The 17847-nt window shown below is 27.1% G+C and overlaps 2 protein-coding genes and 1 pseudogene across 5 annotated transcripts; all 3 read left to right on the top strand.

Moving 5' to 3' along the window:
• Window positions 1-96: 96 nt before the first annotated feature.
• Window positions 97-8941, top strand: LOC132926868 (uncharacterized). Of its 4 annotated transcripts, none has more exons than XM_060991283.1 (6): window positions 97-317; window positions 697-778; window positions 965-1049; window positions 2632-2725; window positions 2796-2945; window positions 7166-8941. In XM_060991283.1, the coding sequence occupies exons 3-6, from the start codon at window positions 995-997 to the stop codon at window positions 8751-8753; spliced, it is 1887 nt and encodes a 628-aa protein (XP_060847266.1). In that variant the 5' UTR covers window positions 97-317; window positions 697-778; window positions 965-994; the 3' UTR covers window positions 8754-8941. The 4 variants fall into 4 exon arrangements, with proteins under 4 accessions (XP_060847266.1, XP_060847264.1, XP_060847265.1 ...); XM_060991281.1 differs by having other exon boundaries at window positions 99-282; window positions 977-1049; XM_060991282.1 differs by having other exon boundaries at window positions 99-286; window positions 977-1049.
• A 3794-nt stretch (window positions 8942-12735) lies between these two features.
• On the top strand, window positions 12736-14006 carry LOC132925228 (uncharacterized; annotated as a pseudogene).
• Window positions 14007-14197: 191 nt separating this feature from the next.
• On the top strand, window positions 14198-14936 carry LOC132925227 (zinc finger MYM-type protein 1-like). The gene is made up of 2 exons (XM_060989639.1): window positions 14198-14732; window positions 14926-14936. The coding sequence occupies exons 1-2, from the start codon at window positions 14198-14200 to the stop codon at window positions 14934-14936; spliced, it is 546 nt and encodes a 181-aa protein (XP_060845622.1).
• The last annotated feature ends 2911 nt before the right edge of the window (window positions 14937-17847 follow it).

Here is a 17847-nt window from a genome sequence, read left to right as displayed (position 1 = left end):
TCATTATCATCCGAATTCGTTATAACTGAACAGATAATTCAAGTTTCCGTGATAAAAGAAATTCGTTCGTTTTTTTTTTTTTATTCGTTTCGTGAACACGCCGCTATCACAAACTATGATAACTCGGTATGATTACACTGACACATTTTTTGCTCTACAAAATTCGTCCCAACAATTTGTTTCTCCCACTTGATGTGTGATATTACATCTCGTAACCATTCTCACAGTTTTATGGTTTCCATTACAGATTTCCAGAACACCAAACAGTATCATCTACATCAAGTAGGTACAGCATCTTATGAATATTCGATCATTAGGTACAGACTTTTTTAAGACTAAAAGCAGTTGAAAATTAATAAGGAAAAACAAATATTTATCATTTAGGGAAAACGAATCACCTGATAATACCGTTTGTTTCGTTATCAGTATTGTTATGCTCGAATTTAACTTCGGGGGACTATTCAATATTTTAGTTTGATAGATTAAATAAATAAATATTTGACGGTTCTAACTTATATTTCTGTATAATATTTTTAAAAAAATTTAATAAATCATTTTGAAATTAGTTATTATAATAATTTTTAAGGTGTCTTAGTTTATTTCCATTATAAAAATGTTTACTTACCATCATATTATTTATTTTTTTATTTGTAAATAAATATAGCCTTCTAATAACATATGCTTAATTTTAACCAGAAAAATCAAGAAAATCAAATATATTTTTCAATACATCAAAATGCCCAGCAAAAAGAGGAAGTACAATGCTAGATTTCCTGCTGTAAGTATAAATTATAAATATTCTCTTTTAGATCAATTATCTTATGTTGATTAGCTTATTGAAATATCTAAAAATTGTGGTTATTGTCCAGTTATAAAATTTTTTTTTTTCTTAGACAAATTAAACTGCTTTAAAATATTAAGACGATATAATTCCATGTTGTTTAAATTTTTTGTATTTCTTAAGTTTTTTTTTTAGGGAAGGATCAAAAAAATTATGAGAATTGATGATGAAATTGGTAAAGTTGCATTACCAGTTCCAGTTATGATTTATATCCTTTTTAATACTTATTTCAATTATTAAATAAGTACTAGGTAAATGTAATTATATTTAAATATTAACATTTAAAAATATAATATTGATATATTTCATATTATTATTGTTAATTATAGTTGATTAAATAAAAGCTAGCATTATTTATTAATATTGGTATATATATTTATAAATTTTATGATTTTCATTTACTGTCATTGCTAAACTATTACCATTTATTATAAATTTAATGGTAGTGTGACTGTGTATTATATAGAGGTTTAACTTATTTAAAATCAAAGACTACTCGCCATTTAAATTTTGATTTAAAAACTGTAGAGAAAAATGTATGCCCCATCATTCAATAAATAATAGTATAATAACTATAATAAGTGATAAATTTACATAACTAAAGTTTAACATCAAACCAATTCTTAAAATAGAATATATTAATTAAAATAATTTTATAAAGTATATTATAAACATATATGTATTTAAAAAATTTATAATAAATATAGAATATAGTTTTTTACTAACAATTTTAAATATATTTGAATTACTAAAAAATTTAAAATATTAATAATGTCTTTATAAAAATATTACTTGGTTCAGAAATGAGTGCCATAACAATTGTGGGATATTCACTCCAAAACTCAATACTAAAATAAAAATGGTCTTTTTGACCATTATGCTATTTTTTTTTTTTAATGATACTGGAATATAGTAATTTATTGATTCATTAAATTTAACAAAGTTTTTAATTAAAAAGTTAATTATGTATGACTATTTAACATAATTAGTTGATTAAGTTTCTTATTAACTTAACTGAATTAGTACCTAACCTAACTAGTTAATATATTTATTGTAACAAAAAAACTATTTACTGTTAATTTGATAAATAATACCTTAAATTAAAATTGTATTTAAAACTAATGAAATAATTCATTTTTTTAATCATTCTATATAAATAATAATTTTAAATACAAATAAACAAATAACTATTTGATTCAATAATTTATTTGACACAAATATAACAAATACACACTACTGTGTAATAAAAAGGAATAATGTTAGATGGATTTTTAACAAAATATTTTTAAAAAATAATCAACTTTTTTTAATTGAGTTAAATTCATATTTTTTTCTTATACATTTTGAATTTTTAGCTAATATTTACTTATACGAGTAGTTATATAGTTCGTGAACTATTAATTTAACTTAAATAAATCAAGTTAATTTTTTCATTGATTTGCCTACCTTAGGAATTTAGAATTTTTGTATTATAATTTTTACAAAAATGTATTTGATTCTTTTTCTTTTATTTCAACATTGAATCCCCTTAACTATAAGAAAATAAGGGTCAAGTAAAAATACGTATTTTAATTGGTGGTCTTAAAATAAATCCCAGCATCTATCCTTAGAATTTATATTTGTAACATTGTTTAGCATAAAAAAAAAATATTCAAACTCTTATAATAATAAATTATATTTAAAATTTTTGTTTCACTTGATGTATATTGGTAAAATTTAAAAACATATGTTTTTATATAATGTTTATTAATTATATTTTAAATTATAAAATTCCTTAATGATAAGTATACCTCGAGCATTGGAACTTTTTGTTTCATCTCTTTTAGTCAAAGCTGGTGATGTCACAATGCAAAAAAGTGCAAGGACCCTTACTCTTGCCCACTTGTAAGATCTTAAATATTATTGTAATAATTATTAATAGCATTTGATCATTTTCTATTTTTTTTTTTTTTAGAAAGCAATGTATTTACTCTGATAGCCGTCTTGATTTTCTTAAAGAATTGGTAAAAAGTACACCTGACAATTCTGAAGAATGTAATGATATTTTAGATCCGGCTGTCACTCAAAATAATCAAGTCAGCAATAACGACAGTGATGATGAAACGTAAGTTCAAATATAGTCTTTTAATTATTATAATAGAAGTAAATAAAATTATTTTAAATGGCTGAGAACACTAAAAAATACATGTCATTTTTATATTTTATATTATTTATTAAATTCACTTTTTTGTATTAAGCTATATAAATTTTAAAGTTAATTTTTCCTATAATATTATTTTATTTTGATTTTACATTAGACATATACTCTTCTTTTTCTTTTTAGATTTATTGGGCCTTTAAGATCATCCTACCTCACTAACAAGCTTCCTCTCTTTCCTGTTCAACCCTAGATTTTTCCAATTAGAACTACTTCTTGCTATCTGTTCCATATCCTTTTTTTATGGAATCTTCCCAGGGCTTTTTTTAGTCTTTCTAATGATTTTCCCTACAGGATTCTGTTCTATCACTGCACGTAATAATGAATTTTGGTTCCTCCAAGAATTGTTAGCCCATTGTAGTCTTCCTCTTTTGATAACCTGTAATATGTCTGAATTACTATATAGTCACTATATTATAGTGCTTCCAGCTCTATATTCTTTTTTCGTCTCCACTCACCAGTTGGCATATATAATAATTGTACTTTCCTTCTTCATGACCATGTTTGTGATTTTAGTAATTTTATAAGTCCATAATAATATTTATTCTCACCTTGAATTCTTGCGCTTGTTTGCTATATTATTTTTTCAGTCAAAATAGTACCTTAGCATTTGAAATGTTTTATTCTTTTAAATTCATAGTGATAAAATAGAACTGACAAAACGGTAACTCTCATCTATTCAAAATCATATATTCCATTTTATTTCCATATAGATGTAACCCTATTATTGATGCCGCTTTATACAGTTTCTATATCTTTAACCTATCTTGAGATTCTTCTATCGTTTGCATAAGTTTAAATTGAATAAGACATATACTCATAATATTTTATTATTTTTTTTAGTTACTTTTCTTCTATCACGGACAGATTTTCAATTATGATACTAATTATATAATAATAAAGTTAATTTAATTCAGTGGCTTAAAATTTTAAAGTAAAATTTAATAGCCAAAAAAAGTCCATTAATATTATATTATGTTAAATTAAATTAGCTATGCTTGTAATATGTATATTCTGTCTTACAATGTTGTTTTGAAGATGCCATCTATGAATTGAGACATCCTATGATACAATCTTATTTAGTTATTTTTTATTAAAAGTTAAAAACAAAAATGAGCAATGAGCAATGTCTTAGAAGTTAGACTGCAGGTAAAGTAATATATCACAATACAATTGTATTTCATTAATCGACTTTTATCTTGAAAAATTATGTTCACTAATATTTGTAAATACATTTAAAAAATATTATGTATTTATAAATATAATAAAATATGCATAGTTATATTTAATGTTTATGTATTCAAAAAATAATTCAGAATTTAATATTACAATACATGTGAAATTAAACTTACAATACAAGTATATAAGTACTATAAAAAGGATAGACACTTTAAATTAAAATTAAAATGTTTTGGAGTACCTATACTAGTGTTGTATAAAATAAATATTTTTATAGAGCTGTTTGATGATAATATTTAAGAGTCAGTTTAACAAAATTCTAAAGTAATAAAATTATAGATATAATTTAAGCTTATTCATAAGTAAATTATTATAATAATATCATGATTAATAGACGTTTAAATTTAAATTTGTATGTACTGTTTTATTTTAATCTATATATATTACAGATTTTTTTTTAAACAGCATACATATTACTCTGTATTTAGCATAGCTTAGGAAAGGTAAATCTACGCTAATTTAATTTTTGACAGTCCACACCATGCAAGATCAGCTTATTTAATTATAATTTACTTGATATGACTATTACGAAAAATCTTTATAGGATAATAGGCATTAGATACATATTATCTCAATTCACTCACATAAACACTGTATAATGGTATAATTTTCTTATAAATTTAATAAGACATTTTAAAATGTTTCTTACAACTTACTATATTAGATATTATAAATAGTTATTTAATGTTTATAATGTATAATTACATTTTCAAATAAGTATATTGATATTAATCAACAATCAGCTGACTTTTACCAATTTTAAAATTTTGTTTCAATTAGCTTTATATTTGCATTTAAACTTTAAATACTTATTGATTGTAGATATTGTGTTATTAATTTTTATTATGTGTTGTAATAAACCTATAACTACGGTAAACAATATAATATACATTGATATAGATTAAAATTGTTAATTTAACGTTAAAACATTTGTAATTTTACATAAGGTTTCATCTTATTCAGAAATAAAAAAAAAATTTACATATATAAAGTGATACTTTTGTTAATGACGTAAGTGAAAAAAAACTAATTATTTGTTATAAATTAATTTTATTGTAGTTGCTTGAAAATTCAGTTTTTTTAACCAGATCATAAATTACAAAATACAATTAAGTAGTTTTTTTTTTAAATAATATATTTTTTCTTACTTGTTAATAAATACTATTAAAATGTAGGATTATAAAAACAACTTTTCTAATTTAATTTTAGTTTGGTAATTTGTATTTTTTATTGCAGATTTTCTAGTTAACTCAAGATACATATTATAATTTTCAAGTTACCGGTGATAACATTTATTATCAAGAAGAAGTACATTAAGAACTAAAGAGGGAAGTGATTTTATTTTTTTTATTAAAACAACTATCTTTTGTATGAAATAATTTTTCTTGATACAATTTTTCTTTCTTTAGTTTATAATATGGTTATGAAATTAAAATTGCAATCTCATTTGTACAAATATTAATTAATTTTTATAAATAATAATAAAAAATTGTTTACAAATGAACTAGAAATTATTATTACAACCATGTTATACGCTCATAATAACCTTCATATATTAAATTAAACTTAAGATTAAATTTAAGAATTTCATTATGCAGGTGAACTAAATAGTTTTGAGACATTAATTTTAAATTTATATGTCATAAAATATGTTAAAATGTGTTTTTTCTTTAGTTCTATGTTATACAATTTTAAATAATCTCAACAGGGTTAAGTACAAGCAATATTTTCTTATTTTGTTAAATGAATTAATAAAACTTATGTATAAAAATAATGCAATTTGATTTAGTTTTTTTTTTTAAATACATGATTTCCAATATTATTAACACCAAATACTCTTCCCCTAAAATCCCAACAAACTTTTTCTTTTTGATCTTTGTTTTATTGTTTTCTACTCATTTAAAATATTATATTAGTATTATTATATGGCAAAAATAAATGTTTAGATAAACATTAAACAATATATAGTTAACGTTGAGAATAACAATAACATATGTCATCAATTAACAATAGATAAAAAAAACTACTAACAATAGTTATACAATTATAAGAGATAAAAAGCTACACATTTTGTGTCAATAATATAAAATTTTAACTTGACATCACAAAATATTAAATAATAGACACAGAAAATTATGTTGTTAAATGGATACTATTACTTTTATATGATAAATATATACATTTTATATTTTATAAAATATTGATATAATAAAAAATAACACAATAATTTAGTACTAAACAGTAATGTATTTAAAAAAGCAAAAAATGAAATGTGCTTTTTGTTCCAACTTTTATTTTTTTATTTTTTATGAGTGTTTTAAGAATTATATTATTCTAGAAATAAAAAGTCACTGATTTACTATATTAAAAATGTAAGTATTTTTCGGTTTCTTCTTTTTTGTTTTTGAAATTTGAAAAATACATTTTTAGATATTTATATAATTTGTCTTGAGGTACCTAATGATAGTACTAGTCCTACATGTTGTTAATTTGCATCAAACAGTTTTATATAAATCGAGTAAACAAATGTAAATAAAAAATTTTCAAACCATGTACCTATAATAGTATATTCTATATTCTATATCATACATTGAGTATAAATTATATTCAATATATTATATGCAAAATGTATTATTATACATTTCCGTCGTACTAATTATAATATTTATTATTTTTTAACATTTTTAATACTATTTTAAGGTATCAGAGGTGGCAGTTAAGACTCAATTTAGATCATAGACAATTGTGTATGGTTTAAGATTAAAACAAATATACGTATACAAATTATAAAATGTTATAACTACTATTTAATATGATAATAGTTTGAGTTTCATATAGTTACAATAATATTATATAATCATTCGATCGCGTTGGTTTTTTTTTTTTAGAACATCGAGAACAATCGCATGCTACTTGTTAAACGGCTGTGCGTGCCAATTGTCGGCCGATGAGTACCGGTGGCTGGTCACTTTTCCCGGGGAAATGAGCGCGTTGCCATCAGACATGATATCTCATCTGAGCGCAATGCGTCTGCTGTTGTCTACGCGTCGCCGCCGCAGGCAGCAACAACCAGTCGCAGATTCGAACTGTTGTCCAACCGTCGAGCGCGCGTGTTCAGCAACGCTGTCCAACACAACGTGGTTCGACCAATTACTAGCCGTGTTAGCGTCCGAGGATGACCACGTTAGGTATGTGGCCGCATGTGTGGTCACCGAAGCAGTGCTGGGGTGTGCTGACAACGACGGTGATTCGCCGGCACATCTGATTGACAAAGTTTTGCTGACGATTACGACGGCGACGGGACGGTCGCCCGCCGCAGCTATAAACGTCTTGACGCGCGTGCTTGACGCCAAGTGTGATAGCCGACGGATCTCAACGGTGCGAACGTGTTGTCATTACAGTGGCGAAGAAGTAGACTGTATCACACCTGTTGCAAATGACCTTGACGCCAAGACGCTATTGATGGACAGGTTGAACGACCAGTGGTCGGACGTCGTGAACACCATAGTGTGCGAAAACGGAACGACGGTTGCCTCCGATCGTGACAATTACGATCTGGCTGAAATCGTTAGGCTGTGGACCGCGGTGTTTCGCTCGTTCCGGTCCACGGGCTCCGCGTACCGGAACCGCGATCAGTTCTTTTCGGGACTGTCTAGCCTGGAGTGGCTGTTGTACCGGACAGACACAGAATCGCTGGTGTGGCTGAACACGGTCCGGTTGTTCGGTGCCAGTTTGCAGATGTCCACGAGTCGGACGGCCCGAAGTATGGCCTTGGCGAAGTGTGTATTGACTGGCTTCACACGGCGGCGGTTGTTGTACTTCATGGGAAAAATAGCGAGCGAATTTGGTCCGAATAACTGCCGGATGAGGGTCTTACTGCAGGAGACTGTGCTGTTGGCGATGCGTTCGTTGCGTGCGTTCGTCGCCAGCAACAGTCGAATGTTGGGTTCTGAGGGTAACAGAGACGCCGCTGTGACAACGATGATCAGAAACGTTGTCGATTGTCTGGACTCGTACGTCAAGGCCAGTACGCTGTACGCGACCGACGTCGAGTTCTGCCGGTGGTCAGTCCGTCTGATGAGCGACCGGGATGACGCCACCATCGAGTGTCTGACGTGTGCGCTGGACGTCGCGGACGCTGTGCCTGACGCTCAGCCGCTGCTTGACCCGTTCGCTGGCTTCGCCGAATTGTTGGAGTGCGTGTCGTACGAACCGGACGTGCTGCTAGATTATCTCATTTCCGACGAAAGTGACTTTCTGCCGTACGCCCTGCGTGTACTAAAGGCTGCTTGCCGGGACGCCCTACGTTTTTTCTATAGCTTTGGCACTGGTTTGGATGACGCTATGGGACTGTTGATCAGACTTCGGCTGAAGATGCTGCGGCTCCACGAGAACCGTGTGTTTCCGTACAACGTCATGCCCATCACCAAATTGTTACAGCGCTGTGATGAGCTATACACTGAAATCGTCTCGTGACGATTATTATTATTCTTATTATATGTTTTATGTATGGTGTGTACGTTTTATGTACCTACCTTCGACATGAACTGATTTCACAACCAATTTATATTGTTGTAATGTGTGCCATTTAAATCAAAAGTCTGGTTAATTATTTAGTTTAATTATATTTGTTTGATGGGTAATTATATTGTGTATAAGATGTATCTACTGTATTGTTCTAAATTCTTAATTTAAGTTTTTTTTTAGAAATATTATGATCGAATCAAATAAAGCCATTTTCATTTTCATCATGGCCTGTCATAACTCATAAGGTCTTACAATTTATAATAATTTACAAGTGTAAAACACATTTTCAACAAAATATTTAGTAATGATTAGTCTAGAAAATTATAATATTTGTATGATGGAAACGTAGAACTTTCTAATGTTCTAAACTTGGTTATTTATTAAACCAATTTCTTACAAAATGCTTTTAGTTTTTAATGAGTTTTAAAGTTCATAATTTGTATTGTACACTTTTATTCATAATTGCTTTCAAATTAGTTAATTGACTAAATAGGGTTATATTGAATTGTTGTTATTCGTCAAAGTTCTAAAATTCTTTCATCTTTGTCGAAATTGGGTTAATTACTCGTAAAAAAGTTAACTAATTAACTAATTTTAACTAATTAAAATTACGATAAAAGTAACTAATACATTTGAAGATAAACTCAGTTAAACGTTTTAATAGTTCAATATTTGGTTTAAATATTAAAAATATTGAGGTGATATTGAAAAAATTAGTGATGGTAGAATTATTTGAACAACGTCCATCATACGCATCATACAGCAAAACATTTAAAACGTCGACAAAAACTAAAAATACAATATTGTTTAATTTTTAGGACTACTTATACTACTTATAAGGTGATTCTTTCATCATTGTACACTCATTATTTCAAAAAGTATTCATATTTTTGAAAACATTTTTTACATAGTTTCAAGTTGTTAAAAAAAACAACGTTTTTATTAAAAAATTATATTTTTAAATATTTTTTATCCTTATATTTATTTTTATTTTTTTGAATAACAACATAGAGTTTTAATTTCATATTCCAAAGCAGAATAATTTTTTGAGTATTTTGATACATAAAAATCGAATTTAGGGCGATAGTTTATGAGTTATACATATTTAAAGTTTAGACAAGCATAGTATATAAGTAGTAATCTAAGGTTTTATTTTGAATTTAATTTTGCTGGTTGATATATTATTCACCTTTTTTACTGTGTCCTTTATTATGTTAGTATATGAGTCAAGTATTTTATCAGTAGAAGTTAGATTGAGTAAATTTTGCACATTTTTTATTAGTAATTTAAAGTTATTTTTGTTATATGATTTATATAAAACTGCTTCATTTACAGTGTTTTTAGTTATATTTTTTGAAATAGTATTAAGAGATATTTGATTAAATGTACTATGTAGGGAAGTTATCTGTAACTGATGAATCTAATATTAGAGCATTATCAATATTGTAGTTCATTATTGTTTTTACGAATATGTGGTCGATGCATGATTCTCCCCATCCCATACACGAGTTGGAGAGTTAATATACGAGTTAAATCCATAAGACGACATTAAACTAATGTAACTATTAGTCAAATTATCATTGTTTAATAAGTTAATATTAATATCACCACAGAAAATTATATTTATATTCTTCTAAATTAAAACTATATGTTGTCATTCAAAAAAGTAAAAAACTTAAAAATATATAAGGATAAAAAATATTTAAATATATACATTTTTAATAAAATCGTTGTTTTTTTAACAACTTGAAACTATTATAACTAATTATAACTCGCATATAGTTGCATGCTATTATAGTTATTACCATAGATACGCATACCAAATAATAATTAATATAATTTTAAATTAATTTGAACCAGGCTTGTATAATAAAATTGGAGCTAGGACAAAGAAAATTTTGTTTTGTGGAGTTCGCAATGAATATTATTGTATATATCAAATGGCGGAGAAAAAGGAATCATTACAGACGACTGATAATTTATGTTTTAAAAATTGGAATGCTCCTACTGCGATGGAATCATACACAAAGTGTATCAATGCATAATCTAATATATTCACAGTTAATTGGTAATAATACTAAGTTGAATTAGTTTGATTTAATAGTTAATACTGATTTTTTTTTAAATTGTATTATAATTTAAAATATATAGATACTGTAGATAGGTATTATTTTAGATTCAGAATGGAGTGATAAATGCATTGAATTTACTATGATTTGTGTTAATTTTTATTTTTAGAGTACCTACCTAGTAAAAATATGGTCTTATCTTCTATTTCAGTACTTTCAAAATAATAAAATTGGTGGAAAAAAAATAGGTAGATTTTTACGCAAAATTAGTTTTGACAAAATCTTTTTTATTAGTATGATATTGAATACATAAATTTCCATCGTATGTTTGTAACAGAATTATTTTTAGGTAGATAGTATAATTTACAAAATATTTTGAGTTTTTTTAAAATTTTTAATAGACATTTGAAATTTTTTTTCATGAATGTCGATAAAAAAATTGTGCTCAGTCAAAATGCTTTAAAAACGATTACATGTTTTTCATAATTTGTTATGATTAGTAATTAAAAATAAAATTGATCGTAATTTCACAATAACTCTGTAGGAATTTAGAGAAGTTAGAACTTTGACAAAAGTCGTAAAAATCACAAAATTAATAAGCGTGTTTCTAATTTTTATATACTTCTTTATTAATGTTTACATCTTTAGGAGATGGAAATAGCAGTATAATGAAACGATTAAAATTGGATAGCCATATGGTCCGAATTTCGTAATAAAAAAGTTTGAATGTACTAATCACTTATTGCGAAATTATATATATAAATCAAATGAGGGATATAAGCATTAAAAGAAAAAACGATAAAGTAGATGTTATACCAGGCTGCTATCGTAAAGCTGTTCAAGATAGATTACTTAGGTAATTTGCATATTTTTTAGGTTACAACAAAACATTGTATAAAAAATATATATTATAATAATCAATATACAGATTTAAAATTATAAGACAATTTTCTTTCACTTAATAATCATCTAAAAATTATGTGTAAGGTTAGTACCTAATTAGTAACTACTATAAATTAATATTATTATATTATTATTACTTCATATTTAAATTTACTTATAGGCTTCGATATTCAGTAACAAAGGCGATCAAATATAGAAAACATCTTACTGATAATTGATAAACCATATAAGGAATGTTCACTTTTAAAAAAAAAATTTAACAAATGGACCATTTCATGTATTTGAAGATCACTGTAACTGTAAATCATATTTTTGTAAGGGTAATAAAGAAGGTAAGATAATACATTATAATTTCAACTATTTTAAAATATTTAAATTTACTTACTTAGTACCGTAGTATATATGTATGTGTGTTAAAGGAGAAGAAAACCTACTTCCGGAACTTTCAAGATTAGGTGTTTAAGATGACATAACCAAAGCTCAAAATTATATTACTTACCACGCAGAAAGCTTGTTCCTTAATCATAACATACAATTCAATATTGACTAAATTTATAGGAGGAAAACGGGTAAACTTTTCGTTAAAAGATTCATATCAACTTAGGTGTAATGTTGCAGTTATGGCTAATAATGCTGGATCTAATCGTTTATCATTATTTAATAAGCACGTTACAAATAAAAGCCCTGGGAAATATACTATAATGTTTATAAAAAAATATCAAAAAACAGTAGATGCCCGTAAAATACGACGTTAACTTTTTTCTAGGAAACCTAAAAATAAATCTAAAATTTATTACGTTGGACCTGACGAGAACTATGGGAACATATCGAATAGTTTAACACACTAAACAACAGAAGAAAAAGAAAAGTTAAAAAATAATTTTTTAAAAGTTACACCTTGATAAAAATGAAATTCATAATTTAGAAAAAAGAACAATACGACAAAGCCAATGTGATGAATGGCATTTGGAAAGTAAGAAAAAGATTTGTTTTAATCATTTTATTATATAAAACAATATTTGTATTTGTTGTTGCATAAATGTGTATTTCTTTAAACTTCATATAGGTTAACAGTGTCTGTATCCGGTAAAATATATATGCGTGAATCCACTTCACGAGACAAAGTCGCCAAGGAATTATTGTTTGGTACTTTTACCGGTAATGCTGCACCAGGTATGGAATCCAGCACGAAGACATTGCCAAAGAACAGCTACAAAAAGTTATAGGGAAAAATATAAAAACATGCAGCCTTGATAGTAGATCATGGTCTATCATTTTTAACAGCATCTCCTGATGGTCTTGTGGACAATAATACTTTAGTTGAAATAAATTGTCCAGTATCAGCAAAAAGTATGAGCCCAGAAGATGGAATAACTACGAAAAAAATAAAATCTAGTGAAATAAAAGATGGACAGCTGCATTTAAAACGTAATCATAATTAGGTATCCACAGTGTCCAGAGGAATAGTGATCAGAAGAAATACGTTGAATAAACCATCAACAAATTGATGTTAGTCAAATACAACGATAAATTAAAATCACAATTCAACACATTAAGCGACTTACAATAGGACAATTAAGCAATGAATTTAATGATTCAGCTAAAAGTGTAATTACTATACTTGTGGAGTACAAGATACAAATTTAAGCTTAGAAACTCAAATTAACAATGAAGTAAATATTTTACAAACACCCAGTTCTTCAGATTTGCCAGGGTAAGTAATTAAATTAAGAATTGTACATAATATTATTTATAATGTTGTCTGATAAAAATATCATTTTTATTTAGAATTTTAGGATTAAAATAATAATTATAATCATTATTATTTATTTTTGAAATTTGTGTTTAGTGCTGACCCTGCTTTATGGACATTAAACGAGGAGACCAGAGATTTTATCTGTAGAAATGGATTTAATCAGAACTTAGATGGCAATTTTTCACAATCTAAAACACAATACCAGTATATACGCCAAGGACAGTTAAGATCCCACAACAGGTACCTAAGTAAAGATTTATTTAAAACAACATTAATTAATGGAAAAACATATCAAAGAGACTATTTGTGTTACTCAATTAGTACTGGTAAAATATACCATGTACAATATACCATGTTATTTGTTTGAAAATACTTCCAATTTTTCACATAAGGGATTTTTAGACTGGAAACATCCAAATAAAATTAATTATCATGAAAATTCAACCATGCATAAAACCTGTACGTTTAAAATGAAACATCGTTCATCGGATTTTGGAAGAGTAGACTTACAACTAACATATAAACTTCAAATGGAGACTGATTATTGAATCAATGTGCTCAGTAGAATTTGCTCTGTTGTTAAATCATTATCTAGTCATGGTCTATCATTTAGGGGTGGAGATGATAATTTGGAATCTTCTGGTAAAAATAATGGCAATTTTATAATGGCTATGAAACTTATTGCTGAATATTACCACTTTTTATCAAAACATATTATATTAAAATATGGAAATCCTGGTAAAGGAAATACATCCTATATGTCCTTTTTTACTTATGAACAATTTATTAAAATTATGGCTGAGAAAGTAATAAGTACCATAGTAGAAGAATTAGAATCTTCAACGTATTATTCAATTAGCATTGATTCAACACCTGATATATCAAATATTGACCAGTTGTCATTAATTGTCGTAAGATATGTAAATAGTGTTGGAGAACCTGTTGAACATTTTTTGGGATTCATAGAAAATATTGGACACAAAGTTGAACCAATAGCAGAAACTATTTTTTCTACATTAAATAAGCATAATATTGATATTAAATTTCTTAGAGGGCAATCTTATGATAATACCGCCAATATGTCCAGTGCCTACTCAGGGGTTCAGGCTCGAATTAAGTTAATAGCATCATTTGCTGATTTTGTTCTATGTTCTGCCCATTCCCTAAACCTTATTGAATCATGTGCAGCCAGCTGTTGTAGTGTGGCAAATAATTATTTTTTATTTGTTCAAAATTTATATGTTTTTTTTCATCATCTACACACCGCTGGATGATACTAAATAAACATGCCGAGTCAACTCTAAAAGGACTTTCAGTAACTAGATGGTCTGCTAGAAATGATGCATACCAGAGTCTTAATAAAAATTGGATAGCTGTAACAAATGCATTGCAGGAGCTAGTTGATTCTGATAGTGAAAAACCACTTACACGTAGTGAAGCCAGTGGATTGTTACGGAATATGAATAAATTAGGAACTGCATTTATGACGTGGTTATGGTGTGATATTCTTCAAACATTTAATAATGTTAGTAAAAAATTGCAATCTATTCAAATAGATCTCACTTCTGTTGTTGAATTGTATAATACACTAATTGAATATATTAAAACATTACGATCAATGTTCAACACCTATGAAAAATTGGCACAAGATAAATTTGAAGAAAATGTTCCTCAGTTTGAAACAAAAAATCGAAAAAGAAAAAAACAGATTGATGAATCAAATGAACCAGATACTGTATTTTGTGGCTATCAATACTTTCTATCCCATCTGTGATAATTTGTTAAATAAACTATTAATAATAAAAGAGGCCTATGATAATTTAATTTCAAAATATTTATTTATTTTGAAGTTAAAAGAATACAGTCCATCTGAAATAAGAAAATCCGCTAAAATGTTACGTACAATTTATAATGAAGATCTAGATGAATCATTTGATAATGAATGTATTAATTTTCAAAGTTTATTGAAGATATTGGATGATCCGCCAACAACTTTACTTCAAATGAGTTTATTTAAAAAAAAAATTGATCTGATTACTACTTTTCCATACATTAATATTGCATTACATATGTTTTTATGCACACCAGTCTCAAATTGTTCAACCGAAAGATCATTCTCAGTTTTAAAACGTATCAAGAATTATCTACGATCTACTATGTCATCTGATAGACTTAAGAGCTTGGCAATTCTTGCTATTGAATCATCAATAACTTGTAAATTAGATTTTAGTGAAATTATAAAAACATTTACTAAGAAACAAACAAGGAAAAATATCTAACTATACTTATAAATTGTTATTGTAATAAATTGTTTTATAAAATATAATACGTGTTACGTGTATACCTACTTTACCTAACCTATAGGTAGGTAGTAATTTTTATTTAGGCACTTGGCTGAAGAAAACCAAAGCTACACAAAATAAATATAAACACACGATTCATTACTACCTAATAGAAGTATTACTATTTATAAATATATTACTAGTTTTACTATAGGGTGACTTCGGATTTTTAGCAAATACCTTAACATACGTACATAGACACAAAAAATAAAAAATAAAATACACATATATATTAATAAATAATAATACATTCATTTAATTTTTATTTCAAAAATATACATAAATTAAATATAACAATATGATATGAAATGATGATGTCTCCAAAATGCTGCAAGCTTGTGTAGGAGATACAGCGTTCTCTAATTGTAAAATAATTTAATATATTATACAATATACGAATATAACTATTAAAATAACTATAAATATATACAATCCAAAAACAAAAATGTCTAATAATAACAACTGGTTATAAGATAATACCACTATATGGGTAATATTCCATTGCAATCAGTTGTGTATCATGGGGATGGCTGAGGGGGCTGCAGCCACCCTCCTCACCATTAAGAAAAATCCTAGTTATGCCACTGATTTCAATACAAATTTCATTTTTATACTGAATTAAAATTATTAAAATTATTGGTGTTAATGCCGATTTGAATACTTTAATTATATATTTTTATGTTTAATTATAATTGTTTAATATTATTTGATTATTAAGGTTAATCAACAATTAAGTAACGAAATTAGACAAAGAATTAATGTAACACTATTGGGATTGTATTTTTTTTTACACAAATCTTTTATTCGTGGTCGAATTGTTTATATTCATTTATTCTTCAATAAACTTGTTTATTTGTTTTTATGTTTACAAGTAGTTTGAAAAATCCTTGTTCACATAAATATGACATCGAAGACCAAGGAATTTATTCAAACATCGGTTTGCCGGGTTCGCGCCAGTTTTTACCAACCACCGATTCACGACACCAGCGCACCATCGGCTACGGTAGAGGAGCGCTGTAACGGTGCAACGGGTAACCAATACCGTGCAGTCGGAAATCGTCAATCAGTCATTTTTTTGTCTCCGTATGTACATAACTACAACCACTGCTACTTTTTTTTTTTGTAAAAGCTTATAGTTTTTGTGATACCACGCACTCACGTGCATGACTTCTTTCTGTTCGTGCCACAAGTGTCATCATCACTTACGCATCAGTAAACACATTCATTGACATGCGAAGCCGGATACCGCCCGTGTCATATTTTTAGAGATTTCAGTGACCTACTTTATAACAGTCCACATTGAAGAGATAGCGATCAACCTGGTATGAAAATTGAAATAGATTGAACATTACAGTATTATTACAAATTATTTGAAACACACAAGGTTTTATATAACTTGTGGTATTACGCACATACGCTGTTTTTTCTTAAAAATATACTTCAAATAATTTCACGGAACCCTCAACTCAAGTTCTAGGCACCTCTGTACACTGTATACACAATATGTACCTAGTTGAAATAATAGGCTTCGATTTTCAACTTCAGTGACTTTTCTGATGGTGAAGTGAATCTAGTAGGTGCATTCCACAGGTCAAAATATAAAATGCCAAGAAGTTTTCAAGTGGTAAAACAAAAAAAAATCCTGAATTTTTACGAAAATCATTTTTCGACAAAATCAATTTTGGTGTTGGTGTTATTAAAAAAAAAATTAAACCTATACAGATATATCTAAATGTTTATTGTTTATATTAATATTTGCTGTACTCCATTAAATTTTCAAAATATTTTGACTTGTTTTAAGCTATTTATAAGCATATAATATTAGTAAATTTCGATTTTTTATCGGTTATTTCTTTTTAAAATTACTGTTGATAAAAAATGTTTGATTCGGTCAAAATACTTGAAAATTGAATATGAGATTTCTTATTGTTTGTTGATAGTAAAAATTAAATCCACAATATATTTAATAATTA

The sequence above is a fragment of the Rhopalosiphum padi genome, chromosome 3, assembly GCF_020882245.1.
Source record: "Rhopalosiphum padi isolate XX-2018 chromosome 3, ASM2088224v1, whole genome shotgun sequence".
NCBI classification, from domain to species: Eukaryota; Metazoa; Arthropoda; class Insecta; order Hemiptera; family Aphididae; genus Rhopalosiphum; species Rhopalosiphum padi.
The sequence above is the reverse complement of the archived record's forward strand: the minus strand, read 5'-3'. Positions and strand labels throughout refer to the sequence as shown.

What these genes read in the sequence shown, in the direction of transcription:
- LOC132926868 (XM_060991280.1), top strand. Translation starts at nt 193, where the DNA reads ATGTGTGATATTACATCTCGTAACCATTCTCACAGTTTTATGGTTTCC. An exon ending in ACCAGTTCCAGTTATGATTT is followed by an intron (nt 1,050 to 2,631) that starts ATATCCTTTTTA and finishes TGATAAGTATAC; the next exon opens with CTCGAGCATTGGAACTTTTT. An exon ending in AACGACAGTGATGATGAAAC is followed by an intron (nt 2,946 to 7,165) that starts GTAAGTTCAAAT and finishes TTTTTTTTTTAG; the next exon opens with AACATCGAGAACAATCGCAT.
- LOC132925227 (XM_060989639.1), top strand. Translation starts at nt 14,198, where the DNA reads ATGGCTATGAAACTTATTGCTGAATATTACCACTTTTTATCAAAACAT.